Below are 13,041 nucleotides of genomic sequence, written 5' to 3'. Positions count from 1 at the left end.
TAACGACGAGAGCAACGTCCTGCAGTACATTAACATCGTTCCTACCATGGAGAAATGAACAACAAAGGAACGTGGCCTATAAAAAGACCACAGGGCGTAGTAACATCCAGTCAGCCGGAACACTCGGCTCAACGCAGTCACTCAGTTCCAGCTTGCAGATCAAGTGCAGCCAGTTCAAATCCCCATCGCCGTAATAACACTCGTCCTACATCATTATTTATTTATTTTATTTTATAAATTTATTGCATAAAATTAGGATACATATTTAATAACAGGGAATCTATATAAAACTAATTAATATAAAATGAAAATGGAGTGTTCTCTGTTTATGATAGTCTCCATCTAACATGGCTCAGCCTGTTCTAAGATGGACATTTTTTATCTTTTAGAGCATAAGTAGTCCTATACTAATACAAAAATAACATTTAAAAAAAAAACTAAAACAACTTAATGCCTAGCTAATCAAATGTGAGAAATTATAATCGCTATTATACAAATATTATTCAATTCATTATTTATTCGCCATGTAATAAATGCGAATTAAACAGCAACCCTGTGTCTTCTATCAATCTCTAATTGGGGTAGGAGCTCCAACAACCCTCAATAACCTAATTCCTACATGTATTTTTATTGAATGCATATAATCACTTTAGTAAAGCGCTCTCAAGGTATTATATTAAGAAAATAGTCCGATAAAAGTTACCCATAGTAATAATAATGTACCTTGTAATAATATGCTAGCTTCCATGGGTTATTTCTTCTTCCCCAGGTACTGATCGAACAAGTGAACGACCTCGATCGTGCCTACGAATTCGCCGAACGGTGCAATGAGCCGGGCGTGTGGTCGCAGTTGGCGCGGGCCCAGCTTCAGCAGGGGCTCATGAAGGAAGCCATCGACTCGTACATCAAGGCCGACGACCCCAGCGCCTACATGGACGTAGTCGCCACCGCCACGGCCTCCGACTCCTGGGAGGACCTCGTCAGATACCTGCAGGTACGCGTATTCTGGATTCCTGAAGCTGAGAATCGGTGCTAAATAAGTGGGGATCTTTTGTGGTGAGTCCCCGTAAGTGAATTCTGTAAAGAGCTAGGCTACTGAATCTCTTCTTCCAAGCCCAGGGAGGCAATTGCAAACGCTGTCCATTAGATAGTGCTCTCTGAGCTGTCGAACTTTAATCTACCCTTAAATTTAAATTAGCTTATTTCTCTGTCATGTTTTAAATAGTGTGATAAAAATATTTAAGTTTGTAAGTGAAAGTTCTTGATGGAAGTTCATTTTAATTTATTATGTATATAAAAAACGAGTGATACTTTAATCCACAAATTTGGAATATCCAGTGACCGGTTTCATCGCTTTCGCGACATCTTCGAGACTGGTATCTTTATTAAGGAGAATTCCAAATTATATTGCCCTCGTTAGCTACCAATGTCGATTCCTTCTTGGACAGCTAAAACTCGAAGATAAAGGGTCGGTAAAAAGCACGAAAAAAATTTTTTCAACTGTATATTTAAGGTATAACTTCCATATCATCAAAATCAAGTTATGTATCTTTTTCTTACTACTAGAGTTTAGTGTTTCATTTCCGATAATTAAAATGCCACTCCGAGAAACATCCTTACGACAATTCTCTTTCTCCGTCAGATGGCGCGCAAGAAGGCGCGTGAGTCGTACATCGAGTCAGAGCTGATCTACGCGTACGCTCGCACGGGGCGGCTGGCCGACCTGGAGGAGTTTGTGTCCGGGCCTAACCACGCTGACATCCAGAAGATCGGCGACCGCTGCTTCTCCGACGGGATGTACGACGCCGCCAAGCTGCTGTATAATAACGTCAGCAACTTTGCCCGACTCGCCATCACCCTCGTGCACCTCAAGGAATTCCAAGGTATGGAAAGAAAAACGTTCTATCAAAGAGGAAGCTCCATATTTATTTTATTTGTCAAAATTAAGCCATATTTTTTTTTAAATTAATTTAATTCAATTTAACAGGCGCTGTGGATGGGGCCCGTAAGGCCAACTCTACGCGCACGTGGAAGGAGGTTTGCTTCGCTTGCGTGGACGCCGGAGAGTTCCGCCTCGCTCAGATGTGCGGACTCCACATCGTGGTGCACGCAGACGAACTAGAGGACCTCATTAACTACTACCAGGTCAGTGACAACCGCAGACAGATTTCCTTCTGATAGTAAATTAGCGGAACCAATAACTGGCATCGTTCACAAATTAGTTTACTCTTACTCAAATGAAAGACATAACCCCCACAATACATCACATACAAATAATATAATCACTAGATCCTCAACACATAGACAACTTAAACAAATACAAACTAAAACCACTTTCGGACAAAGGGATTTTGAGTATTATTCAATTAAAATCTATAATAACCTACTTTCACTATCTATTAAAACAATTAGTTACGAGAAAATGTTTTAAAGGGCTATTAAAAAATGGATAGTGGAGCTAGGTAGAAGTAAAATGTATTGTCTGATTCGCCCAAACCAATATTGAATCAACTGCTCCACAAGTGTATAGCTTATGTTAGGTTTTTGTTATTTTCATTGTGTGTTTTGTAATATAGATAATATAGATATACATATATACCTTGTTTTTAAAACTGTCTGAATGTTTGTTAATTATCTTATAAATAATTAAGTTAGTCTTCATTGTTTATTCTCAAATGTAATTTTACAAAAGTATATTGTTAAGTGTCCTCGGCACGTGAAACCCCAGTGAGGTCACTATATTTTTATTATTAATTATAGTTTGTTAGCAAAAAATATGAATAAATAAATAAACATAAGCAATTAAATTTAATTTTGAACAATTTACCAATCATTATTTACCACAGGTGGGAAAACGAAAGCACGGACTTAATAAAGTCTAAGTTACGATTTTTCTTCTTTTTGTGTCCAGGCTGATGAGTAATAAAGTTCTGAGTTTGAAATTAGAACCGAACCCTGGATGGTGAGAGTTTTGAAAAAGGAAATCAAGTAGAGATAAGGCCACCTTGTTGTGTAGCGGTTGGCACATTAGCCAACCATGCTTGAGATCTCAGAGCCCCGATCACAATGGGAAGTTAACAGAGTTATCTTTGATTGTCTATAAAGAAAAACCTATATTTGTGTACGAAAATGAATATATTTGCATTAGCATTTAAAGTATTTTCAATGGTAACCTATAATTAGACATGTCTAAAAGAACTGACTGCATAATAAATGTAAACAACGAATGTCTTGAACAAGTAGAAGGATTTGTGTATCTGGGAAGCATGTTTTTAATTGATGGAAGAGTAGAAAAAGATGTTGAAAGAAGAGTGAATGCGGGCAAAAAATGAACGGAGCACTAAGCACAGTAATTGCTAATAAAAATATGTCAATCGAAGCTAAACTGGCAGTGCACAACTGAGTTTTAGTCCCAACACTTATGTATGGAAGTGAAACATGGAACTGGCAGAGGAACGATGAAAGCCGAGTGAACGCGATTGAAATGCGATCTCTTAGACGAATGAGTGGGAAATCAATGTTTGACAGGGTTACGAATGATGAAATCAGGCGAGAGTGTAAATCTGAGTCAAGTATAATTGATAAGATTATGAAAGGGTCTCTGAGATGGTTTGGTCACGTAGAACGAATGGACGACGAAAGAATGGTAGAACTAGTATACATGGCGAAAATGAAAGGCAACGTGAGACGAGGACGACCGAGGAAGACGCGGCATGATCAGATAAACCAAAATCTTAAGTCTGGTCATGTCAAAGGCAGATAGAACCGAAGGGCATGCATGAATGTGGAAAAAGCTAGGAATGTATACCAGGATAGACGTGTGTGGCGGTCTATTCTCTCTGCCTACCCCTATGGGGAAATGGCGTGATGGTAGTAGTAGTAGTTTAGAAGAAAAAACCGTATGCATATTCTGCTTTTCATACAGAAAACTTAATTTTTCTTTGGGGCCCGGGTTGGATCCCTGTCAGGGCAGATGCGAAGTGTTGATTTTAAGGCGGATCTGTCATCAAACACGGATACTTAAAGAACTGCCCTCGTAAAAGAGTAGTCATCAGAATTATTTCACCTGCTAGGCAAACAGTAAGCTGCCTAGTAAAAATCACACCGTTTAATCGAAGAATTCGTATTCAAGGTTCAATTCTTTTATTTGCTGATTCCTGCTCGATACATCAGTTGCAATTGTTTTTCTTTTTATAGGAACGCGGTCACTTCGAGGAGCTGATTGGTCTCCTGGAGGCTGCCCTGGGATTGGAGAGAGCGCACATGGGAATGTTCACGGAGTTGGCCATCCTCTACTCCAAGTACAAGCCCGCCAAGATGCGAGAACATCTCGAGCTCTTTTGGTCACGAGTCAACATACCGAAGGTAAATTGCAACTTTGAAAATGTATATTGAACAAAAAACTCTTACGTTTTTTGGGACCCGAAATATTCCCGATCCACAGGTTAAAAAACACTGATGTAAGGAATCCATTGGCTGTGTGATCGAACAGGAAGAGAATCCAGGATAAAGGAGGAATAAAATAATGAAAAATCAGGTTTCTAAGCTTATGCTTCAGGCGATGTTATCAATTTATTTTCTGACATTTCCATAAAATATCATTTACATGTTGACAATACAATAGATATGACAATATTGTCCTGTCCCAGCTCTGACAATAGCCTCGACCGTGCGGGATAGAATGCTGGGACAATATGAAAATTCTGCCGCAGTTCACACGTGAGCGCTGCAAAAACAAATACACAACAGCATTTATTACGAGCGAGTTCACGAAAAATACTACTTATTTTATACCAAGATTTATTGGAATTCTTAAACTAAATAATAAAAAGGTATTTTATGTGACTCCATTTTCGCAGAAAAAATATGCACACGGGGACAGTGCGGCTGCGCGCGGTGGTGGGGTTAATCATTGTTCCGCGTAGATAGCCTGCCCGTCTATCTCAGTGACGTCTCGGGAAAATGTTTGGTCCTACAAATTGCTGTTTACACGTGGACGACGGTTGAGTCCAGGCACAAAATAACATTGCATTTTCCACGTGTAACTGTATATTGAATTTTATGCAAAGCTCACCTGTGCAGTAAACTCTAAATAAAAATATTACGTATGTTTGTATCGTAGGTGTTGAGGGCTGCGGAGCAGGCGCATCTCTGGGCAGAGCTGGTGTTCCTCTACGACAAGTACGAGGAGTATGACAACGCCGTGCAGACCATGATGAATCACCCTACCGAGGCCTGGAGAGAGGGACACTTCAAGGACATCATCACCAAGGTACGCCCATTCACTCGCCAATCCACAATATAATCTATTTTAATTTACGCATATTTTTTTAAAAATATCTTGAATATATTTTATTTTGTCGCAACAGAGATAAAGAACATTTTAGAGAAGGGAATATGGAAGTCTAGGCATCTACAGGACTCATGGCCTGTCATTGACAACACACACAATTATAATTTACTACCTCGAAAACCAGAAATCTGATGCTGGCTGCAATCACGATCGCCCATGATTGCCAGAACAACATTACAACGCTATAATTTATTGACTATTGCAAACGCGTGGTCACACAACCCGCGAAGCAGTTCATTTTAATTAATACTTCTTTTATTTATTTTTTCACACATTTTCGAGAAACTTCGCCGTACAACTGAATGCTGTAATTTTCAACGTGCATAAGAAAACATTTTTTATACTCAATTTTCTGTAGCACTGAAATTCCTCATACCATTGTGAAAATTTGTGTTGCAGGTTGCCAACATGGAGCTTTACTACAAGGCCATCCAGTTCTACCTCGACTTCAAGCCGCTGCTGCTGAACGACACACTTCTGGTGCTGGCCCCGCGCATGGACCACACGCGCGCAGTGGCCTTCTTCACCAAGGCCGGCCACCTGCAGCTGGTCAAGGCCTACCTCCGCTCCGTGCAGAGCCTCAACAACAAGGCCATCAACGAGGCGCTCAACGGCCTGCTCATACAGGAGGAAGACTATTCGGTAACTACAGCTCCCATTTAGTTTAGTTTACAGCAATAGGCCCGAGCTTGACTACCTCGAATTTTCAAATCTTAACCATTGGATGGCGCTGTCAATGGTGTCAAATTTTACTCTGCGCTCGATGTCAGATTATTTTAAATGCTTTTCTTATATTGTTTAAATTTACTTCCTCGCAAGACATTTTTGATTTTCTCAGTACTGTCTATTCGATTTTACAGAGTGTTCATTTGGTTTTTTTTTGTTTTCCAGGGACTCAGGACTTCGATCGACGCATTCGATAACTTTGACACAATTGCACTCGCCCAGAAATTAGAAAAACACGAACTAACAGAATTCAGACGCATCGCAGCATATTTGTACAAAGGTAAAAAAATTACTGATATTAACAGTGGAAATGTTAACCGTGTTGATTCACATATACAGCGCCCTTGAGGTATTTTATTATGAAAATGGCGCTATATAAGATATCCATAATAATAACAGGTAAACGTCGTTTTACACTGGGGTTCCGTTCCGAGAATTACCGATGTAAAATGAACCCAAATATAATGGAAGATATATGCTTAGGTTCTGCGTCAAAATTCTAAGAACAATCTAACATGTTTATTTAATACATATCCTATGTATATTCCAAATAAATTATAAATGTATTTCATAAATACAGTTTAAATTTGTTTACAAAATAAATAATAATCTCTTGATATAATTTATAAGTGTGTCTGCTATTAGAATCGCGGCGCCTACTGTCGTCTGGTGTCGGCCAAACCGGGGAATCCCACGCCGGCACCAACCAGCGTAGTTGTAAATGGGTGTATATTGAACTGGCGCAAAATGACGTTTACCCGTACTTTTGCAGCTGTCTACTCTATTAAATATATTATTTTTTTCATTTAGCTAATAACCACGTCAAAACATTTTGATTTGATTGATTTCTTTACAAATTTGTGTGTACGGGGTATACAAATTTAACAGCCTGAACACTACATATAAACAATGATAAAATTGTCCACCTCCTTTTTAAATTCTCGTCTTTGCTGTAGGAACACATTCAAAGCATTTTCAGTGGTCTTCGCACCTAGTTTTTCCACCTAATGAGGATCTTCAGCCTTAAGGAAAATGGGATACAAAAAATGTTTTCTTGCGCACGGTAAAAATTACAGCATTTAATTTTACGGCAGTTTCTTGAAAATGTACAAAAAAAAAAAAATGTTTTGATAAGAACGAACTACTTTAAATGACGTCACTATAGTCCTTAAAATATACCTTGATTAGAATGACAGTTGTCAGAAAAAGTGGTGACATAACTTTGTAGTAACGTCTAAGGAGTGATTTATATTGACACATGAAAAATCATTCGTATTTCGTAAGTTAATTTATTTTTTAATAAAATGCTTGTCACATAAATCAACATAAATATATAAAATCAGCTTTAAAACTAAAATAAACCTAATTATTAACGACGTTCTTACAATGTTACATCATTTTGCAAAACCGTTAGAGATGGGACAAATTGATCAATGTAAATAGATTGAATAAAAAAATAATTCATTTGATGTTGTTCATGAAAAAAGTATAAATGTCTGATTTTTTGTAAATAATTGTCTTAAACACTATAGTAGGCTTGTTTTTGCGTTTTTATATCAAATTTCAGAAACAGAGTTTTATGTTTGCATGAAAAAACTGATAAAATCGATTTGATCGGTACATGATCAGTGATCAGTCATTTTCCATCACTATTGACATTAGTTTGACAGCTGTCATTTTATTCAAGCTATATTTTAAGGACTATAGCTCACGTAAATCAACAGACGATAAGAGAGCTGAGAAAGATATCTGGTTTACTTACCGTCGAGGGACCAATCGGCAGGACTGACCGAGAATAAGCGGAAGAGAATCTCTGCCGTCACATGCGGAGTAATTTCATAAATAAAAAACTTTTAAAAATACAGTAAATAATAATTTAAAACCTTTGTGTGGGTCGCTGTTGTATCTTAATTATTTGTTTTATAGGAAGATAAGATGATCAGTTTTTTGCTTCTGATCTAGTCAAGGGACTTATTGGAAATGCTCACGCGGCAGTAAAGCGAGGCGTTGCACGCTGATGTTAATAATTATCCATAACAATAAATACAACGCATTATCTTTTTTTTTTAAATATTTTTTTAGTAAATTGTTATCACTGATTAGTTTTCTCGTATAAATTTAGGAACCTACTTAAACTAACTTGTAAAACTAACTTCCTTTAAATACGAGCATCTTTACAATTAAAATGTTTGAAATGTAATTCTCGATTGAATAAATAATAGATTTTTTTTCCATATCGGTAGAGTTAATGGACATTTTTGTGCAGGAAACAACCGGTGGAAGCAATCCGTCGAACTGTGCAAGAAGGACCGACTGTTCAAGGACGCCATGGAGTACGCGGCCGAGTCCCGGCAGCAGGAGGTGGCCGAGGAGCTACTGGGATGGTTCCTGCAGAGGGGCAACCACGACTGCTTCGCCGCCTGCCTTTTCCAGGTACGGGACACGCGTAGCAATATGCGATCTAAACTATACTAACCCTATGGAAGTCGGACATTTTACGTATCACATCCCCCGGTACACTGGTGTGTCTGAATCGGCCATTTGACAGGAGAGCAAAAACAATCTTATTAAAATGTATTAATGCTCATAACTGAATGCATTTTGACATTATAACACCTAGTTTTTTTTGTGATTTTTTTTGCTCATTTGCCTGTTAAAATATGAGGTGAACAATCAAGTATCATAATTACTGCAGTGGTATTTTGATGTTGTCACAGATTGGTGTGAGGTCACCACCGGAGTTCGTCAAGGTTGCATCATTGCACCATTCCTTTTCATAATCCTCATAGACTTCATCCATGGGAAATCAATCACACTAGATCGAGGAATATCCATCTCCTCCCGAAAATTCTGCGACCTAGAGTATGCTGATGATGCTGTTATATTTGAAAATATTTACACATTAATTACATATTTGAATCTTTGGGGTAAGCTGTCCCCACCACTCTAAGCCGGCCGGCGCGGTTAGTACAGCTGGCTCGCGGAGCTCGACGCGCACCACTTTATAAGGTGTGTATCTCGCCACATTTAATCAGTTGAGTTCATAACTGTGAACAGTTGAAACGTGTTTTATTCAGTTCTCCGTCCTGTTCGCCTTCCTGCACTTTGCTCCGCTCTGCCTGCTGACTGCCTTCGCCTCTCTACACCACTTGGACCGGGTGGAAAGTCCTTTTCGGGGCTATTGAGGTTATTAAAGTTTTTGATGCCTAATTACTTGTAATTTTATTGGAATTGTTTGGTCTAATGTTTATTTAATTTATTTCAGTGTTACGATCTCCTGCGACCGGATGTCATCCTGGAACTGGCGTGGAGGCACAACATCATGGACTTCGCCATGCCTTTCTTAATTCAGGTAAACGTTTTGGAGCTCGTAAAATTACATGTACCGAGTGTAACCGACCCGTTACAGGGGGGGGTGGCGGCTTCGTCTCCCCGGTTCATTTCGTTTCTATCCATCCAGGAGATTTTTAATATCCTCCTGTAGCACCACATTTCAAATGCTTCGATCTTTTTTCGTGTGTTTTCGGTGAGTGTCCACGTTTCTACGCCGTAAAAAAGTACTGAGAAGACGTGACATCGAGCGATGCGCATTCGGAGTTCTTAATTAATGTCTCTACTGCAAAGAAGGTTTCGCATCCTGAAAAAGCAGTCTCGCGCCATCTCTATTTTGACTTTGATCTCTCGCGAGTGATCCCATTTATCATTCAGCCAGCATCCTAAATATTTATATTGATGAACTTGCTCGATAACCTGCGCTCCAAGTTTTAAAGTCATCGGGAAAGTTTGTGGCTTTTTCCGAATAACCATGCAATTAGTCTTGGAAATATTCATCTCTTGCCCTTTATTCAAACTTGCCGTGTGATCTTTGTCCAATAATAGTTCCATACTAATCACCTTTTCTTCCATATAACAAAAACAATGAGATACACCGCAATTGAATCCAACACAGAATAGGGAAGTAATTATAATAATGTTTGCAGGTGATCCGAGAGTTCTCCACCAAGGTAGACCGATTAGAGGCGGCAGAAGGAAGGAGAGCGCAAGAGGGAGCTGAACAGGAACACAAACCCATCCTACTAGCTGAACCACAACTCATGCTGACAGCAGGTAACGATATGTCTGATTAACTGCGCAGCTAATAAGGAACTTCAGCCCTGCGGGAAATCGGATACAAAAAAGATTTATTGCGCTTGGTAAAAATTAGAGCATTAAATTGTACAGCAAAATTTCTTGAAAATGTAGAAAAAAAATAATAAAAATTATTTTTATGAAAGCCAACTACAGTAAAACCCCTGTTTTACGTTTTTCAAGGGAGCAATAAAAAGTGTTAAACTGAGGAAAACTCTAAAGTGAGGAAAACGCTGAAGCGAGCGAAAATACAAGCGGAACATACTTTCTGGATATACCCATCTGCCGAACAGCTATCTGCTTTCTAAATATTACTTGTCATTCATAAAGTTATTCTACCTGATATTAAACGACCTGTTTAGTAATTCTCACTACAAACGTTTAATAAATAAATATTCCAATGTACAATCACCCAAAATCAATTGAAAAATTACTTTTAAAATCATGCCCAAATCGCTAAATTCGGACTACGAAATTCTGTGGTGTAAAAACACCTTTTTGTGTTTACTACTGGACAAGATTTATTTAAGTAGTTTCTGGCCACCGTCAAAAATTTCTAAAACTATTTTATTTACTCGGGTGTTTGAATAAACTGCTTCATTTAACTTTCCTTTTTCTTCCAGGTCCCTCCATGGGCTACCCCGGCGTCCCGGGGGCGCAGCCCTCGCCCTACGGGGGCCCCCCCTACGGCTACGGCATGTAGATCCTCCCCAGCACTGATCTATCGACCTATTCTCGCCGACCGCCCGCATACTTTGCACCGACCAGCGATCCGCGTCACCAGTGGAACAAAATCACCCGCTCCTAATTTGTTATCGAAGAATCCCATTACATTTTTGCGAGAATTTCTAGTAATATAAGACGACATACAATAAATATGTCTGGTATTTGAAAATAATCCAATCCAACTTATTCTCGTGTTTTTTTTTATGCAACGTGTTTTCAACTAATTAGTCCTCGGCATCTCTACACGTCTACAGCGTATCGGCCTTACCCTCTGTGGCTTTTATAGGTGTCAAACGTCGACTACAATTTAAATTATTTTAAAATAACGATGTTCTCGATACATTGGTGTGTTTGTCTCTCGGTGTAACTTCGATCTCTGGTCAATTTCTCGCTATAAATTAAATATCAATTAGAACGAAGATTATCGTCGATATTACGAAATATATTTTTTACTAGAGAACCCCTCGTGCGAAGGACGGTGATACGAAATAGCTGTTGTACTGTTGAATAATCGTTTTAAGAGAGTTATTACAGAATCCGTCTGTGCGTTATTCAAAGCAATCGGGATTCGTTTTATATTTGGCGTAATTAGTGTTCATCATAGTGCGATGAACGAGAACTCCCGATTCTCATGTTCATCGCCGCTTTGCAAAATTATATAGCAAGATTACTAATTAAACATGTATAGATATTACAATAGGGCTAAAAACATTTATGGAAAGTACTAAAAATTATAAAATAGTTATTGTTTATTAAGAAACACATTTATTTAGTAAATACATTCATATATTTACACTTGCGACTTTATTTGGAGTTTAATAAGACTAATTACATCTTAATTATATTATTATTCGATGTTACTTCGTAATGTCTTTTCAGTGTGCAAAACTTTACATTTTAATTTGTTGAGTTATGATCCTTAGGAGTTTTTGTTTTGTTTTCGTAAGATGGTATTATGAAATGAAATATAAATACAAATGAATTCAATTTGTCTCTTTAATGTACAAAAAATTCTACATTTTGTTAGAAAAGTTTATTGTACCTAAACCTACAACAATATTAGTTAGAAAATTAGCCCAAAATCCTTACACATAATTGAACCCTGCACATATGAATGTACATAAACAAATGATAAAGATAAGTATATAAACTATGAATCTAACATCAAAGTTTCCAGAACTAATTTGGCTTCGGTTTGATAATAACGTAAGATAGATTCCTTTCAGCTCGTATGATCAAATAATAATTATAATCTCCGCATGTAAAAAATTGTAAAGTTCGTAATATAACGTAGGAAAAACAATTTACTTTGCTAAATCAAATATTTCCTGGCAATTTATTGGATCCGGAGCTTATGAAATAATTATATCACGCATGCACCAATTACTTCCTAGTTATGTTTAAAATCATTTGTACAAAATATCGCTAGATCCCATCGGAGTTTTGGGTGAGTTATGTCATCCCATCTGCGTTCATTGGCTTATTACTGTTAGGGGAATGATGAGGATCGATCGGTGCCAAGTCGTCGGATTCGTATTAAATCCGCAGATTTCGCCTCGATCTACGGACTGTTGTTTGGAATGTGACTGACGTATCACTCGCAAATAATTCATCTATTATTAAGTAACCTTAAGTCTTCATAAAAGATTTTAGTTTGTTTATAAGCACGTTGCAAAAGCATGTTATTTTAACTATGTTACTTTATAAAATACTTTTGAACGATTCTCTTAATCGTGCGAAATTGTTAAAACAACCGCAGGATTTAAAATGTGTTATTTTTTTTATGTGCAATAGATGTTACTTTTTGCGACGAAACTACTACATTATGTTAAAGTTATTTTTTAAACTCGCCGAAGTGTTTAAAGTTGGCAAAATTAAATTTAGCTAATTGCGCAACTGTTTATTCTATTCTAATCTATTCCTTTATTGTTTTATAATAATTATACTATTAACTTGATATGTATGCGCTTAGATCATTCCTTTTTATTTCTCATTTAGGTTACGTCTTTTGTTTGAGATAGTTAGTAACAAATAGATTGTACTAGTATTGTATTTATTCCTGTAAAAATGTGCTTTCTTTGATTTATAATAAAGTATGATTATATGAA

The 13,041-nt window shown here is 37.6% G+C and overlaps 1 protein-coding gene across 1 annotated transcript in view; it reads left to right on the top strand.

Annotated features, from left to right (window-relative positions):
* Chc (clathrin heavy chain) overlaps positions 1–13,041 on the top strand; it is a 32,232-nt gene extending 19,191 nt beyond the window's left edge. Inside the window, exons 12-22 of the mRNA XM_088241896.1 lie at positions 770–994; positions 1,643–1,883; positions 1,988–2,145; positions 4,198–4,365; positions 5,123–5,272; positions 5,753–5,995; positions 6,245–6,359; positions 8,346–8,512; positions 9,345–9,431; positions 10,060–10,186; positions 10,831–13,041. Of these exons, the coding sequence (XP_088098022.1) occupies positions 770–994; positions 1,643–1,883; positions 1,988–2,145; positions 4,198–4,365; positions 5,123–5,272; positions 5,753–5,995; positions 6,245–6,359; positions 8,346–8,512; positions 9,345–9,431; positions 10,060–10,186; positions 10,831–10,910 (1,761 nt within the window). The 3' untranslated portion in view covers positions 10,911–13,041. The remainder of the gene's footprint in view (positions 1–769; positions 995–1,642; positions 1,884–1,987; positions 2,146–4,197; positions 4,366–5,122; positions 5,273–5,752; positions 5,996–6,244; positions 6,360–8,345; positions 8,513–9,344; positions 9,432–10,059; positions 10,187–10,830) is intronic.

This window comes from Micrasema longulum, unplaced genomic scaffold, assembly GCF_059751315.1.
Source record: "Micrasema longulum isolate JH-2025_06_02 unplaced genomic scaffold, ASM5975131v1 h1tg003142l, whole genome shotgun sequence".
Lineage (NCBI taxonomy): Eukaryota > Metazoa > Arthropoda > Insecta > Trichoptera > Brachycentridae > Micrasema > Micrasema longulum.
The sequence above is the reverse complement of the archived record's forward strand: the minus strand, read 5'-3'. Positions and strand labels throughout refer to the sequence as shown.